This window comes from Melozone crissalis, unplaced genomic scaffold (genome assembly GCF_028551555.1).
Source record: "Melozone crissalis strain CALT ecotype California unplaced genomic scaffold, PUWL_Pcris_2 ptg000034l_1, whole genome shotgun sequence".
Classification (NCBI taxonomy): domain Eukaryota; kingdom Metazoa; phylum Chordata; class Aves; order Passeriformes; family Passerellidae; genus Melozone; species Melozone crissalis.
Window position 1 is genome coordinate 16,453,674 of NW_026535812.1, and position 17,250 is coordinate 16,470,923.

At 49.2% G+C, this 17,250-nt stretch overlaps 1 protein-coding gene across 1 annotated transcript; it reads left to right on the forward strand.

Moving 5' to 3' along the window:
- Positions 1-2,348: 2,348 nt before the first annotated feature.
- Positions 2,349-15,415, forward strand: TFRC (transferrin receptor). The gene is made up of 19 exons (XM_054282855.1): positions 2,349-2,431; positions 3,894-3,964; positions 5,954-6,167; positions 6,758-6,977; positions 7,166-7,309; positions 8,069-8,162; positions 8,538-8,660; positions 9,876-9,971; positions 10,115-10,254; positions 10,616-10,785; positions 11,089-11,208; positions 11,808-11,893; positions 12,007-12,070; positions 12,409-12,476; positions 12,835-12,902; positions 13,286-13,367; positions 13,976-14,200; positions 14,664-14,804; positions 15,071-15,415. The coding sequence occupies exons 2-19, from the start codon at positions 3,932-3,934 to the stop codon at positions 15,311-15,313; spliced, it is 2,331 nt and encodes a 776-aa protein (XP_054138830.1). The 5' UTR covers positions 2,349-2,431; positions 3,894-3,931; the 3' UTR covers positions 15,314-15,415.
- The last annotated feature ends 1,835 nt before the right edge of the window (positions 15,416-17,250 follow it).

Sequence of the window (17,250 nt, forward strand, 5' to 3'; positions counted from 1 at the left end):
TCTTCTTCATCTATTTCCCAGTTTTTGCTCTCTGTTCCTCGTAAAGATTTTGGGTTGTTCTGGGCAGCCTGAGCATCTGGGCTCGGTATTGGCAGCAGCACAAGCATCACTGTGTGAGCAGCAGGTGTCCCTGAGAGAGGTGGCACCAGCACCAAGCACCTATGGCCAGCCAGCTCCCAGTCCCTTGCAAGGTGAAGGGCCCTCCACTGCTCAGGGGTACACAACACTGCTTTTGAAGAACCCTCATTTTAAGGTATTTTACCACCAAAACCAGCTGAGGTGCAAAAATGTCTGAGTTTCTAGAATGTCAGCTTTCTTCTCTTTTTCCTGCACGTGTAGAAATGGGGAACTGACTGCCGAGCACACGCACGCTGCGATGGGGAACGGAAAACACCTGCAGCGAGTGCGGGCAGGGCGGGCCGGGCCGGCACCTCCCCTGCCGTGCCGGAAGGGAGGCGCGGCGAGCCGGGGCCGCGGGGCGGAATAAATCCCATTGCCGCCTTCCTTGTGCACTGCGACCTTGCTGCGGGGAGCGGCCGGGCCCTGAGCGCCCTGCAGGTGTCCCTCCTGTGGCGGGAGCTCGGCGTGGAATCCAGCGCTGCCCTGCGCCTGGCACGCTGTGCACAGGTAAAGGAAGCCGAGGGCTTGGTGGGGGGAGCCCAGGAGGAACATAAAATACAGGGCAGGGCTGCGGCTGCTCTCCCCGGGTTACGCTTTCCTGAGCAGCAGCTGCATCCAGGCTGGTGTAGTGAGAAATGAGCGGAGCATCCAGCCTGCAGGACTGAGCTGAACTCTTTCTGAACCCTCTTAAACCTCTGGCTTCCACCAAGGCACCAGCCAGCACCACATCCCACGTGTCAGTCACATGCCGAGTGACAATGGTTCTCCCTCCCATGACTGCCATCATCACAGCTGGTGAGGGATGAATCTGGAACAGAGAGAGCCTGGGCACTGGAGCCCGGCTCAGACCTCCTCTGATAAACAGAACTGGCAGCTCTGCCAGCACATTTTGCCTGAGAGACTCTTTACAGACTCGTCTCCAGTCCTCCGTGCCGAATTTCAGGTCTAGTTAATCCCCCTTTTATCAGCGCAGGAATGTATTGCTTTTCACCAAACGTAATCCTCTTTGCAAATCATGTGTTCTGCCAAACTACAAACTTTCAGCTCCCGTCCTTCTTTCTTGGGAGAGGATTTGAGGCAATAATCCAGGCCTACTGATTTATTTTTCTAATGAGCAAGGGACAAACGAGCACAGCACTGCAGAACATGCACACGCAGGAACCTTGAAGTGTTCTGTAACTGTGACATGCTTTTGAGGGATGCCCTGAGCTGAAGGACTGAGGCTGGAAGCAGTGACCTTCTCTCATGCTGGGCCACAGCCTGTGTCTTGATGCAGGCTGTCCATGCTTCTTGTGTTTAGGAGCTGGAAGTCATAATACCTGCCATGCTTCCCGTTGTACAAATAAAATAGCAATCTGTGCAGCCCAACACAAAGGAAAGGCATCTCGGGTGTCCCTGCCCGTTCAGATCTAAAAAGGCAGCCCTGAGCATGTGAGACTTGCTGGGACCTGAGGGTGCTGAGAGCCTCCCAAGCCAAAGCAAGTCCTGTGTATTGTTTGCACCACCCAGGGAGGAAAATATTTCTCCTGCCCTCATTCCTCAAAATGCTCAGAGGATGTGAATGCTAAATCTGTGACCCACTCCATCTTCTACTGCATGCCTTCCCACAAAGAGTTATTAACCTCATCTCCCTGCCCCACTTCCAGCCCTTCCTGTGGGGGAAGCTGGGACTTGGTGTGCAGCCAGTGAAACACATGCCCCTTGGTCAGTGGCTCCTCCATCGTACCAAGGACACCTAAAGGCAATTTATAAAGCAAGCAGCTTCATTCTTTACAAAGGAAGTAGGTCGTAGTGAGGAGGGGATGAGTCTCTTCTAGCATGGCTGCAGCGAAAGGATTAGAGGAAATGGCCTTTAGGTGAGATGGGAGATTCAGATTAGGCATTAGAAATTTATTTTTCACCGTTTCAGGCACTGGAACAGGTTTCTAGAGAGGCCATAGAATCGTGACCCCTGGAGTGCTTAAAAGGTGCTGGGTCACACGGTTTAGTGGTTACAGGGGTGATGCTGGGTTCATGGTTGGACTGGATGATCTTGCAGCTCGGCTCTATGGTTCTGTGCTTCCTTACGTTCCCTGTGCGCAGCAAGGCCGGGGGGGCACACAGCAGCCCGACCCTTGGGTGGGCTGTGGGGCGGCGGGACGCGGCCCCGCAGCAGCAGCATGAGCGGCATGAGGGGACGTGCTGAGGGCAGAGGGGAGGCGGAGCCCGCCCTGCCCGGTAGGGGCGGGCCGCGCGGGGGCCAATCCCGGCCCGTGTTAACTCCACTACGGGCGCCGCAGAGGAGCCCGGCGCGGCGCTGGAGCTGCTGCGGGTGAGCGGGCGCGGAGGCGCGGCGCGGCGCGGCGGGAGTGGAAGGCCAGGGAGCGGGACAGGAGGCGGGGACGGACGGGTGGACAGAGGGAGAAAGGGAGGAAGGGAGGCGGCGCGGGAGCCGCGGCGGCGCAGGGGCCCTGTTGGCGCCGTGGCCGCGCCGCATGCGGCAGAGCCCGCGACCTTGACGAGCCCGCTCGGCGGGCACGGGGCAGACGTGCCCGCGGCCGCCCGCCTATCGCCCCGCCGCTTATCGGGCAGCCCGCAGCTGGGCCCTGCTCGCCACACCGGAGCCGCCCAGCCCCGCGGCGTGGCTGCTCAAACGTGCTCGCTTTTCGCTCTTTTTCTTCTCGTTGCCGTATTTCTGGAACATCGGGGCCTGGCTGGAGGAGCTCGGGGAGGCATCGCGCACCCGGCCAGCATCCCTGCCAGGTGCGATGCCCGCAGGCCCTTTGTGCTTCCCTCCTTCTTCCCTGGTTTCCTTTTAGCAGACCCTCCACATGCTCAGTCCACTTGTGCCTTGATAGGAGCCTGCGGCCTCAGGCTGTCGCATGGGGAACGCTTCTCTAATATGTCGGGGTTTCACCTCCACGTGTTCTTGCCCTAAATAAGAGGTGAAATAAGCAATGGCCACTGTTAACCTTTGATCTCCAAATAAAACCTTGCAGAGCTCCCAGGTGTGGAGCTAATCCACGTGCACCTGAGGACCAGAGCTCCTATTAGCAGCGGCGCTTGAGGGCATACTCAGGTTGCTTGCTCCCAACCTCAGCACCTGTATGGTCACTCGCTAAACTGCAAACCTTCTTCAGGAAGAAATGGAGAAGTAAATCAGTTTCAGTTTACCTTTCAGATATGTTTGCTGTTTGCAGAGAACTTAGAATTTTAAAAGTTGCTGAAATTATTTTGGAAACATGCTCTTATTGATTTTCAGAGATTCTTCAAGACAGAAATTGCCTTCATAAAGTTGTAGAGAACATAGCTGTCTATGAGGGATGTTTGTACTAAAAGTGTTTTGTCGGGGTTGGAGTTTGGGCTGCTTTGCCTTATGGCCTTATGTGACTTCTCTTTTCCAGCTGGTCATTGAGACAGAACTCAGGATATCCAGATATCTGGGGTCCGTGGTGGCAGTTGAGTAAATGCCTCTTGCCAGCACTCCCTAAATGGAGGTGTCCCCACCATTAATAAGACCCTTGGCTGAACTTAGCCATTGGAGACTATTCCTTGTTTGTATGCCTGTCAGTATGCCCAAAGTTCAACAGAAAGTGTTGATTGGAGCTGATCATTGCCGTGGGAACTTCTAGGTTGCATTCAAGGTTTATGCAGGTTCACTAATGTAGTGATTTGGGTGGAAGTATGCACAGAAAATCCATGGGCAAGCAGTGCACCAGTGGCAGTAACTGATCTCAGGTGTGTAATGTAGTGGCAAGGGAACAGCCTAACCATGTTGTATTCTAAACTTCTAGGGCTTTGGTGAAGTTGGTTTGCATTTGTCCAGAAGGCAATGGATCATGCCAGAGCAGCAATCTCTAACTTGGTAAGACATGGTACCCCAGTGCTGTGTGTCTCTTGGTGGGCTGATGATACTGCAGAAGAAAGCTTCAACAACATCTGTGTATGAGATTATATGTATATACATATAATATGTAATGATAATAATATGTATATTATTATTTTTATATTTTTCCATGTAGTTCATTGTCTATTTGAATATACATCAGTTGTAGAATTGAGTATAGCTAAACTGTGCAACAGGTGGCTGTGTTGATGGAACTGTATGAAAGATACTTGATAAGTAGGGAGCTATATTTATTTTAAAAAATATCACTACTTATCAGTATTGGAGAATATGATAAATCCAAAGCAGCATTAGGAGCTGATGTATGGGTGGTGAGCCAAATGTCACTGCAAGTAGCTGGCCATGATAAGGAAGTGGCTCAAGCAACTCATGCTGGTGGGTTTATCGTTAGCTGCTATCATGTTTTGGGTCTCTGAGGGCTAAGGAAGGGGGGGAGGGCCTTGAATAACGTTGCAGAAGGAAGTGCTGCTGAGGAAGCCGTTCAAATGCCTACGGGGACAATCAACATGTGTTCTATTGTTACTTGAGGGGTGGGAATTCAACCACAAGTCCAGCTTTTGAAAGCAACCTGTGCTTGAAACAAATATGCAGGAACTTGTTCAGCCAAGCCTGCTGGTCCTAGAGAGCTTGGATTGTGAAATGACCCAAGGCTAGAACTGAGAGTGTGGTGGTTTGGTCTCTGAACAAGAATGGAGGATATGTAGGGTTGGGGCATGTCCTCTGTGTGAGGACATGCCTCAGGTGTGGGGGAAGCCAAGCTGTGGAGCAGCTGAGCAAGGAGAGTGTTAGGACAGATTGCAGTGTTGCCCTTTTCCAAAATATGAGCAGGCAGCCACTTCATTGTGGTTAGTGTGGGTCAGAGTGGAACTGCAAGTCTGAAATGACACTGGTTTCTTTTGCCCAAGCAAGCAGAAATCTGGTGTCTTCACTTCCAGCTCTGACATACAGTTTGAGAGGGAGCTGAGAACTGTGGATGAGCTGCTGAGGTTGTAACACGGCTTGGATGCTTGTTACCAGGTGCTTCTCCAGTACAAAGGAGAGTGCTGCTCCCAAAGCTATTCCTTTTTGCCAGTCTCACTCTACTCCCCAGCAGAACCATGGCTGCAGGCAATTTCAGCATCTCTAATGGAAGAGGAGTGGTTCTGGCAGTGCCTGGCTATGCCTGGAATTGAGTTTATCTGAGCAGCTGCCTTGTGCATGGGCTGCTGTTCTGTGGGAGGCTGGGCTGTGCCTGCACCTGTTTAGAAAAGTGGGCTCCAGCCTAAAAGCTCTGCTTGGGCATTGGTAAAAACCTGTCAAACAGTGCCAGTTGTTGGTGGGTGCAAGAGGTGTAGGCTCAGCTTTCATGTTAGCTAGCATAATGCCCAGGGGTCATCTCTCTTCAGCCTAGCTGCTTTGTAATACTAGCATATGTGTAATAGTGTAATTTAAGGGTAGCCATAGGGCAGTTTAATACAAAATTATCCAGGTGCTGGATGAGAGTATTTACATCAAAGTGGATGTGGCTCAAAGGCCCGCAAACAGTTGCTTTCTGTTTCCTCTGTGTTCATCAAAGTGTATATTGTACACAGTCAAGACTGATCTGTGCTCTGCTGATTAAAACCAGGAGTTTCTGCTTGAATCAGCCTCAGCCATGGGGTGACGTGGGAAATGCTGATGCCATTGGCTGCTTCATATCTGTAAGACTCCAGGCTAGACTGATCAGTGTGGCTCCAAACTTGTGCAGGGTAAATGGAATCTAAGTAGACTCTGGAGACCCTGAGTGTCTTTGAGTCTTATCTGTGTTTAAAGCATCCATCTTGACTTACTGACAGCCCAAATGCTCGCTGCACTGGAGCAGCTGCAGATGGACCAGCAGTGTTTGGGGTGGAGCACAGGTGCAGCTGACTGCAAGAACTGTAGCAGGTGTGGCCAACTCTTCCATCTCCTGACTGCCTTTCCTCACAGTTCAGTGGCGAGCCAACATCGTACACGCGCTTCAGCATTGCCCGGCAAACGGACGGAGACAACAGCCACGTGGAGATGAACCTGGCTGCTGATGAGGAGGAAGGAGGGGAAATTGGGAGACCAGAGCACCTGCATGCCAGCATGCCTCCTCCACGGAGGAATGGCAAGAACCTCTGCTTCGTAATCATGGCAGCTGCCCTCCTCCTTTTGATTGGTAAGGAAGGGTGGGAGGCAACTGCATCAAGTGGACTCCAGTATTGAATGTAATCTGAGGTTATTAAATTCCAATCTGTATTGTTTTTGGAGATAATTCAACAACTGGGATCCAGGCCACAGCCTCTTGTCACTAACTATGTCTAGATCAGATTTATGGTACATCACTGGCAGAAAGAATTGTGCAGTTTGATTGTGGAGAGCTGTGACTTAGCCGAAGAGAAGACTGATCCATGTCAAAGTTTTGGTTTTTCTTCCATTAACTCTTAACACTTCTGTAGAGATATAAGTCAACAGATGAGTAAAGCCTTTGGTACTTGTCTCTTAAGGTTTTAACAATGCCATTGGCCTAAAGAGAATATTTTCCTTTCCAAGTGGTGCTGGAGGGACTCTGCCAAGTGCAAGATCAGATTTACAGTGCCCCTTTAAACATGCCAGCTCAGACAAAATGTCAGGCTGCATATTTGTCTGTCCTTGGGTAAGCCAGCTCATCAAAAATGTTGAGAGCAGAGATGTATCTCAACTCTGAAGCTGTGTGGTGAGGTTCAGTCATCTTTCTGCAGCACAAAGAAATTCCTGTTCTTTCCACAGGGTTTCTCATCGGCTACCTGAGTTATCGTGGACGCATGCAGAGGGTTAACAGGTGTCTGGATGGAAGTGGCAACTGCGAGATGACTCCTACTGCATCTTACTTCTCAGATGATGGAATGGAGGAAGAAGTGGTTCCTGGACCACGTATCTTATACTGGCCTGAATTAAGAAACATGTTGTCATCTAAACTGTCAATTGGACGTCTTGAGGCCAACCTGAGGTAAGGGTTCCAGAAGGTTTATCTAGAGCTTTGAGAGAGGCACAGCCTGTGAGCAGAACTTGAGCTCGTTTGGAGAATAAGGGCCTTATGTAAGGTGGCGTGTTTTAAACTCGGGCTTAAATGGCTTTGCAAGCTGCAGTGCAGCCTGGTGCTGTAGCCTAAGCTATATGTATATCTGTTACCTACAGGCAGAGAGAAGGTAAGAATTCTTTTGAAGCTGGCAAAACTGAAGATGAGAGCACTGCCAGCCACATTCATGACCAGTTCACCAGCTTCCGCATGGATGACGTGTGGAACGATGAGCACTACGTTAGGCTGCAGGATAAAGGCAGGTATGTTAAAGAACAGGTGCACATCTTGTCCATATAGCACCTGGATGGATACATGTACATGGATACCTGTAGTCTTGAGCAAACATGTGATTTCTGCTTAAAATGATGTGAAAATTGTGAGCCGGTTACCACTCTGCCAAGTCAGCCTCAATCTAGCAAAGCAATAACTGCTCCTGCCTCTTCTCAGGCTTTCTAAATCCAAAGGGTCTGGAAGCAGCACTCTGGATGTTTCCTGGGGGAGCTGTTTCCTCCAGGTATGCTTAGGAAGTGGACAGAAAACAAAATTGAGTGAAAACTCAGCTGAAAGGCAGATTCCCTGTGTCTAAAACTGCTGGCACAGGTGACTCTGTCTTGTCACCCAGACAGGGCTGCACACCTGGCAGTGGCTCCTCCTGTAGCCCAGGAGGGTGTCAGGAGGCATTGTGTTGTCTGACAGCTCACACCCTCGTGTCTTACTTCCCCTTTTTATCAGGGGAAATTAGTTTGCTCAGCTTCTCTTAGGAGGTGACTGAGTGACTTGGAAGCAGATATTCTTTCTGGTACTAGTCTTAGAAATCAGCCTTCATTAATGTCTCTGACCAACTCCAGAGATTTTTGCATGGAAGATATTTGGTGGGATGAGTCTGCCTGTTTCGGGCTCTGTTGACTTGATCAGAATTGTTAGAGCACAGACTGAATACAGTCAGAATACTAACTCAGACTACTGAGCTAATTAAATTCTCGTGTGAAAAAGTTCAACACTGTCTCTACCTTTAACAGCAGCAGGAACCAAGTGTTCATTGTAGAAGATGGTCAAGAAGAGTTGGAGAGTCCTGATGCATATGTGGCATACAGCAAGAGTGGCACAGTTACTGTAAGTGACTCCAGAAGAATCCTGGAAATGTCTGTACACTTAAAAAATAAATCCCTTTAAGATAGGGAGTGTATAAAGCCCTCCTCAGTTAAGAGAGCTGGGTGGGGTGGTCAGAGTGGCGAGAGAGGAATGGGCCCACATGGTATTCTTACTGCAGCAAGATGCAGGAGTAACTTTAAACTTCTCTGCTGGAATCCAGACAGGAACCTTGGCAGAAGCGCTGCTCCAACAGGCGTCTTGCACTGGATCAATTTACATTGCTGAGCTTCAGCTCCCTCCTTTAACAGTAGTCACTGTTACAGTGACTCTGTAGGCTGTTTCAGGTATCTTACCGACTTAGGACTGCTGCATTCATAACCAGTGTTCCTGTTGCAGGGCAAACCCGTCTATGCGAACTATGGACGGAAAGAAGATTTTCAGAAGATACGAAATTTGGGTGTTTCAATGAATGGAGCTATAATCATCTTCAGAGCTGGAGAAATAACCCTTGCTGAGAAGGTAAGCAGTGTCTGCCCCAAAGCCTGGCTAGACTTGGCAGCAGGAAGCTATGCTTCCTACTCTTTGAGGTGCAGAGGTATGTCTGTTTTAGGTCTGTAGAACTCCTGTACGTAGGATTGTTCTGCAGGCTTGGTCTTGCTTGTTTGCACTAAAGCTCCACGTGCAGGTCTGGACACTGAGGCTGAGCAGAGTTTGTTGCTGTTCATGGTGCAATTCTTCTTGGCCTCAGGCAGTTTGCTGGAGCAACCAGACCTCTGGAGCAGTGGGGCTGGGAGCCAGCCTGGGAGCAGAGCTGGCTAATATCACTCTAGACACAGCCATAAGGCTGCCAGAAGCAGGACAGCCTTGCCTCCAGGACACCTCTTGCTGCTGTAGCCAGACACTTTCAAAGTTTGGCTGCAGTGTGTCACTTGGGCCCTTGCTGACTGTTCCTTGGACCACATGGCAGTGCTGGTACTGTGTCCAGCTGGTGGCCATGCATGCTGCTGTAGTGTTCCCTCTGTAGAGAACAGAACCAAATAGCCAGGCAGGCTAAAGGATCCAGGTGTTTCAATATGCAAGCCTGTTCCATATCTCACCCAGAGCTGCCCCTCAGATGGGTGCTCCTGGGGGGGCTGGGGCACAGAACCCTTTGCAGTTGGACTCAGCCTTGTCTGCATGTATCTGAGACAGACAGAGCCAGAAAGTGCTTCTAAAAAATGTGGTCACTGGTTCTCCAATCCCATTCCCACTTTCCAAACTGGTGTCTAGCTGTACAAGAGTGTTTGTACCAGTGGCATACCAGAGCTGGGTTGTAGGTGTGTTAAACAGGGACCTGGCTAATACACTCTGCCACCATTTTCTGTGTGAAGATGAGCCTCTGGTGGCTGCTTGTCTTGAGACTAATCTCATCTTGGGAAAATGAATGGAGCATAATCAAAATTAAATAACATTACATTTTAAGCTGCTCCAAGGAGCAAATATGAGCTGAAAGAATCATAGACTGAGACACTGTGATGTGTCCTGACAGTTCAAAAGGATGTTAGACACAGTTTGCCTGGAGTAGGGCTGAGCTGCTAGGATTCAGCTGCCTTGTGTATCTGTCAGGTAGCTGTTAAAATCTGCTATGGAGTTGGGCACTGAGAAGCACAACCTTCACACCCTTACTCCATGTTCTTGCCTGCACTCCCCTGCCTTGCAGTGCAGATGTACACTTAATGTTTCTCTTTGCTGCAGGTTGCAAATGCCAGAAAGGAAGGAGCAGTTGGTGTCCTGATGTACCCGGGCCCCTCAAATGACAAGAAGGCAGATTCCTATGTCCCCTTTGCACATGTGAGTATGTAACTGGTTCCCCTGGTTGTTCTTGAGAACCTCTCTGGCTGAGGGCTGCAGCCTGAGCAGTCCAGCAGTGCCCTTGTGTAGAGGAAAACTGTTGGACTCTGGTGAGACTTGAGGACTCCTCTTGCTTTTCACAGGCCCACCTTGGAACTGGAGACCCTTTCACCCCAGGCTTCCCTTCTTTCAACCACACCCAGTTCCCACCAGTGGAATCTTCTGGACTACCTCAAATTCCTGTCCAAACTATCTCTAGAGGAGCAGCAGCCAGACTGTTTGGGTAAGTGTTTCTGCTGTCATGCTGGCTGAGGTGCTGCCTCTTGCCAGGACTGAGGGTGGTGTGAGGTGCTGTGAGACAGAGCTCTCTGCTGCTCTCTGCTGTGTGTGGCAGGGAGCATGTTCTGGAACTGGCTGGAGAAGAGTCTCGTGCCTTAAAGGTTGAACTTAATCTAGTGTTGGATTCCTCTTGGTCTCTGCATTCTACCCCTCCCTGCATAATTAGTGGCACAGAACTGCAAACTCTCTCAGAGGCAGGCCCTGAACAAGGTTGCACCTGCAGTTGCAGGTGTGCATTTTTCACACAAGAGCTAAGCAAGGTTAGAGCTGGATAATGAGTTCAAAGGATCTTCTTTTTCTCTCAGAAAAATGGATGGAGAGAAATGCCTTGAGGAGTGGAGAGTTGACATCATGGGATGTAAGGTGACAGTGAGCGGCAGCAGCAAGATGACAGTGAAACTGACTGTGAACAACGTCATAGTGGATAGGAAGATTCTGAACATCTTTGGTGTTATCAAGGGATTTGAAGAACCAGGTAACAGCAGCTGCATTGTGGCTCAGTCTTGAGGGGAACCCTTCTGTGGTCATTGGAATGGGACAGCTGCTCCCAGACAGATGACAGTTCTTTGTCAGCAGAACCAAGGCCTTCCCCTGAGCATCAGGGAAAAATCTGAACCATGCTGCTAGGGAAAGGCTAATGAGAGGACTCTGTGTGCCAGATTCAGGGATCAGACTGCAGATTCTCTTCCTAATACAGAAGCTGAAAGCTGCTCTTCTCATAAATGGTACTTGCAGTCTGAAGCTTGCAGCTCAGGTCTTGATCTTGTCTCCTTCACAGACCGCTACGTTGTGCTCGGAGCGCAGAGAGACTCCTGGGGGCCAGGAGCAGCCAAGGCTGGAGTTGGCACTGCCATCTTGTTGGAACTTGCCCGTGTGATCTCAGACATGGTGAAAAATGGTAAATATTTGTGAACAAAAGCACGAGGGTGGGTGGTGATGCAGGTCTAGCTCTCTGTGTTAACACTGGAGAGCCCAGTTGCAAAGCAGTCCTTTAGAAGGTGTAGGGAATCTGACAAAGCTTCCTGATAAGCTGTTTCTTGTCCAATACAACTTGTCTGCAATGAGCATTCACTTCCAAGGGACTGCCTGCCTGTGTCTGGCATGTCTCAGTTACCAGTGTGTCCTTGGATAACACAGGATGCAAACCTTAAACTTGAGCTGTCTCTTGGACAGCCAGGCCCAAAGTGGGAAAACTCTGAAGTGTCTGACCAGCTGGAACAGTGGGGACTGCATGGTGGCAGTTAGTGTGAGCACACTTGTCTCCAGGGTTAATTTTGGGCTCAGGCAGCTAAACAAAACAGAGTGGAAATGCAGACAGCATTGTTCTCCTGCGCAGTCCTGCAGCATGTGGGGGCAGGGTGCAGTGTCCGTGCGACGGGCACATTTCTCTGCAGCAGCGCTGTCTGAGGAGCAGGCAATTCATCATCCCAGGCCTGCAGTGCTAATCTGCATCTCCATGGGGAAAGGGCAGACCTCTGAGTCTCTCTCTCTTTACAGATGACTACAAGCCACGGCGCAGCATTATCTTTGCTAGCTGGAGTGCGGGAGAGTACGGAGCCGTGGGTGCTACCGAGTGGCTGGAGGTATTGGTTGTTCAATAGAGTTCTGCAGGATGGCTGTGCAGTTGTTCCTGTGGATTAAACATTCTGGTGTTGGGCTGCTACTTCTCATTATTAAAATACTTGTTTTGTTCTAGGGGTACTCTACCACGCTGCATACCAAAGCCTTCACTTATATCAACTTGGATACTGCAGTCCTGGGTAATCTGCTACTATTTCAAGTACTTTTTAAAATTGGGTGAGACTAGAATAGCTTGAACAGACATCCCTTAACCTCTAGGAATGGGGGCTGTGCCACGAGGTGGCTGGTGGGTGTTTGGCTGAAGACTGGCATGACTCCATTTATTCTCCTGCTGTCATTGAAGCTGGGAGGCTGGTACAGCCTAAGCCATGAGGAGTCAACTCTGCTAAATCCCAGCAGACTGTCCTGTGTCTGTTGAAGGTCCTTTGGCAACTGTAGCTGCAGATCAGAGGTGGGCAGCTCTAGCAGTAGTGGTTGATTGTGGCAGTATGTCAAATACCCTTTCATTTTTTTGCAGGCTCCTCAGACATCAAGATTTCTGCTAGCCCATTGCTGTACTCTTTGCTGGAGACAACTATGAAGAGGGTGAGTTAAAGGGCATTGATCTGATCAAGGTGACTGTGGTTTTAAGGGGGATCTGAAAGCAGACAGAGCTGTGCTGGGTCACTTTGCCCACCTGACAGGAGAAAGACCCATTTAGGAGAAAAACCTGTGATTCTGAAGGGGCCCTGTCAGAAATCACCTGGGCTCTGGGAATTGCAGTTGACACATGCAGAATCTAAAATCAGCAAATGCCACATTTCAGTGGCAGATGTGCCAGTGTGGAGAAAGGTCAGGGGAGCACACCTTACTCTGGCATCTACACATCAGTGTGAGCTCCAGGATGGAGCTAGAAGCCCAAGCAGATGTCAGAACAAGTGCAGTGATTCTCATCTCTGTGCAGGTAAAGGACCCTGCAAACGAGGCGCGTTTCCTAAATAGCAGATTTGGCAGTGACTGGATAGAGAAAGTGTAAGTACTGTCATTCATCTCTTTCATCTGGAGAAAGCAGATCTCCATAAAGGAGCAAACAGTATGGATTCTGCTGGAGTGCCATACTGTTGTCTGGGTGGGCTCTACCTTCTGACATGGGGTTAGGCAAGTGTTAATAGTACAGCACTAACTGTGCTGCCCCAAGCTGGCTGAGGCAGCCCAGCCACCTTCCTGCAGGACAGGAACAGCCTTGTACCAAGTCCAGTGGCAGGGAATGGACAAGTAGGACCATGGATTTGGTTGGGACTCCCTTCAGTCTTGTCTAGAGTTCTGTTGTCTCAGAGCTTCAATTGTAGAGCTTGTAGCTTTTCTCCTGGGGTGCCCAAACCAGTTGGTAACTGCTCAGTGCTTATTTTCTGCAGCGTTCCCCTTGATCTGGATAATGCAGCGTTCCCTTTTCTGGCCTACTCAGGAATCCCAGTGGTTTCCTTTGGTTTCTACGATGTAAGTAACGTGTGCTTGCCTGGTGTGCTCATTCCATGCAGAGTGCTGTAAGGATATCTTAGGGCAAAAGGTGCTGTCCATGCTCAATGTCCTTGCAAGAGCCTCTCAGAGGGAGGAGGTGCAGCCTCTGGACCTGGTGGCTGTGGCAGTACTTGCTGTCAAGACTGCTCCTGGGACAAGGCTGGCCTTACAGCCTCTGTTCCAAAGTACTGAATACTTGCAGGTTTTTGGGGAGAGGGGTCACTTGCTTTTCTGGAGGTTTGGATGTCAATGAATCGGAAGCTAAAAGCAATAGAAAGATGTCAATCTGTTGCTGCATCAGTGAAAAACTGTTCTACAGCCTACTGGTCAGCAAGCAGAGGGCATTGTGGAAGTGATATCATTGCCCTGAGCAGAACATCCTGCTGGTCACTGGAAGCTGTCAGGGATGAGATACAAGAACTCCATGCCCTTCCCAGTGCTTTGGAGTTTTGCCACTTGAGTCTTTGCTCCTTAGCAGCACAGGGAGATGGGATGGGGGAGAGGTAACAAGCAACCTTTGGTGGGGGATGAAAAAAGTCTAACTGGAAAAGCATTCTTGGCTAACTTCAATACCTTCTTTCTTGCAGGAAGGTGACGAGTATGCCTTTTTGGGCACTACTGAGGACACTTTGGCTAATCTGAAAAGGAGGACTGTCAACTTGTATCCTCTCATGCGTACTGCTGCAGAAGTTGCTGGACAAATAGCTCTCAGGATGACCCATGACCATGAGCTCTTCCTGGACTTGGATAGATACAGTGACGAATTGCTGTCATTCCAGGAGAAGCTGTGGCACTTCAAAGATGATGTGAAGGTGAGAAGGACTCTTGAGTTCACCAAATCCCTGATGATTATGGGGCCCATGTGCTAATAAGGCCCTGTGCCAGTGGATACAGCAGGATGGACACCTTTCCCCTGTAGACATAAAAGGGTAGTGAAGTGTGGCCAGAATAGATGTTCCTTATAGAGCTGTGCAGGCGGAGTAGCTGTGGCAGACAGATTTAGCTGATCTGGATGTCCTGAGCTCTTGAGAAAATGGATGTGAACAGTTTCTTCTCTGGTTATCATTCACAGCATAGCGCAGCTTTCTGTCTCATTTGCACCTTTGCTGAAAATCTACAAGAAACTGTGGGTAGGGAGTGACCTCAGAAGAGCCTGCCAGGAACTTGTTCTGCTACTTGGCTAAACTGCCAAGAAAAAAAAAACCCAACACTTTCTTTTGGTAAGAGAGCAGCAAAAGAAGAAAATCAGGTTTGCTAACAGCTCCTCCCTTGCAGGAACTGGGGCTGACCTTGAACTGGCTCTATTTTGCTCGTGGAGACTTCCAGCGAGCTGCAGATGCACTGAGAAGAGACATCGAAAACAGTGACAGGGAAAACAGGATTGTCCGCAGAGCCCTGAATGACAGGATGATGAAGGTGGGTATCTTCAACTGGTTTTTCTTCCTTCACAAAGGAAGAGAGTGCTGGCTGGGATAGGCCTTTCCCTAAGGGGCCATGGACACTGTGCAGACTGGTGTCTCTTCCACTTGCTTAGTGGCGACGTGATGGCTTGCTCATGAGAGAGGGTCTGGCCCTTGCTGAGCTGCTGTGGGAAAGGGCTGAGTGGGGATCAGAGATGGGCAGATCAGGAAAGAAAAGCTTGGGAGGTGAGAGTATAACCCTCTATTTGCACCTCTACTCAGGTGGAATACGACTTCCTCTCTCCATACCTCTCACCAAAAGATGCTCCCTTCCGCCACATCTTCTTCGGCAGAGGCAGCCACACTCTGAAGAGTCTGCTGGAGAACCTGGAGCAGCTGGCAGCCAACAAGACCAGTGTAGATGTGAATGAGCTGAAAGAGCAGATGGCCCTGGCAACCTGGACCATTAAAGGGGCTGCCAATGCTTTGGTGGGTGATATCTGGAATACAGACAATGAAATCTAGATGCAGCAAACACCTGGATTACCTGTCTAAGGTACAGGAGAGCTGTGTACTCTCACAGGGAGCACAGCTTCCTTCCTGGCCCTGGTCCCAGCAGAGGGCCTTGCTGTGTAGATCTAGTTCCACCTATAGCAACACACACAAACTCCCTGTACCTCAGATTAGGCATTGGCATGATTTTTAAATGGCAGCTTCTTGCAGATTTCCAGTACCTTATATATCGTAAAACCTAACCAAACCCCCTGAAACGTAAGTGAAACCCACTCCCTAACATGGCATTACTTTCCTGGAGTAATGCCATGTTCTGGCAGCAAAACATTTTTGACCAAAGTTGAGCATAAAATTTAAATCTCACCTTGACAAATTCACAGGAGGCAGTTTTAAAGTAGTAGTAAGATTACCATGAAGTCTCTCACCAGGCTCCCACCTAACCTCAGTCCAAACTGGTCATATACAGCTGCTCCAGTGTACTTAAAAACTAAGAACTCAGGTGTTTCCTGAACTGGTACCTTGAGTGGGGAGGTACCTCATCTATTCAGGCTTGTAATTGTTGGCCACCTAAACCTAGTGACAAAACAGGGAATGGATTCCTCTGAACATTTGTTAGCAAGGGTCCCTTCTCTAGCAGGGAGCTGCAGTTCAAAAATTAAACAATGTAGTAGTAATTGCCCGCAAGTGCTGGATTATCAGTAAGCTCTGAAGTGCCTGCCTGCTTTTACTCAACAGCAAGGTCCCAGTGACATCTTGCAGGCTTGCTTCTGCCAAGGCAGGTATCAATACCCAGGGAAAATAACCCAAAGATTATTCAATGTCCCCCTGATATCCTCGGCTGGCACCTCAGCAAGTCCTGCAGCAGAAATGTCTTTAGACTGGCACTTCAGACCTTGCTGCTTCAGGGGCCTTGTGTGAAATCAAGTCTCTTGCTGGCCAAACTCTGTTTGACTGATGTCATTTTGCAGGTTGGCTCTTGTTTGGCACTGAGATATTTATTTCTTTATTTATTTATCAGTGACAGTGTTCACTATAAATGGTGTGTTTTTTTTATAGAAGATAATTATCGGAAGCAGTGCCTTCCATAATTATGACAGTTATACTGTCGTTTTTGAATAAAGCAGCATCTGCTATTACAATCAAACATGATACTGGAACTTTGCATTTAAAATAATCAAAACAAGACCCTCAAAAAGTTTTGGAAAACTAGCGATTAAGCTTTCTGTGGCGAAAACACCCCTCTGGAAGAAACTTGAAGATGCAAACCTGGTAGTGAGTATCCAGGTTGCGCTCCAAAGTAATCCTTGAAATGCTGATAATCTGGGTGGAAATTCCAATACCAGAAATTTGTCTTCCTTGCAGGGTCTGTGCCCCTCTGTGGGCTTCAGACTTCTTCCTGCTCCCCTTTCTGGATGCTGTGTGCTCTCACAGGGAGCACAGCTTCCTTCCTGGCCCTGGTCCCAGCAGAGGGCCTTGCTGTGTAGCCCTAGTTCCACCTGTGGCAACACACAGAAACTCCCTGTACGTCAGATTAGGCATTGGCACGATTTTCAAAAGGCAGCTTCCTGCAAACTTCCAGTACCTTATGTATCATGAAACCTAACTGACATTATCGGGGGCAGTGTCTCCCATAATGTGTAAAGAACAAGGTAGTTTTTGCCTACCACAGTGTTATATCGGAGGCAGTGACCTCCATATGTTGCACTATGGGTGTACTTAATTATCGGGGACAGTGTTTCCCATAATTGTTCTATGCTTATCACGCAATGTCATCTGCGAAGCTTGATGGTTAGTATCTAACATGGATTAATTTCCTGCAGTCCTATTTTTTCACTCTCCTGTGGTGATGCAGATACAATCTTCAGTCTGTTATGTACATCCTTAGACACTTCCTCCTCCATAGGCTGAACCGTTTCAAATAGCTGTGCTGTCTTGAATTGGCTTCCTGC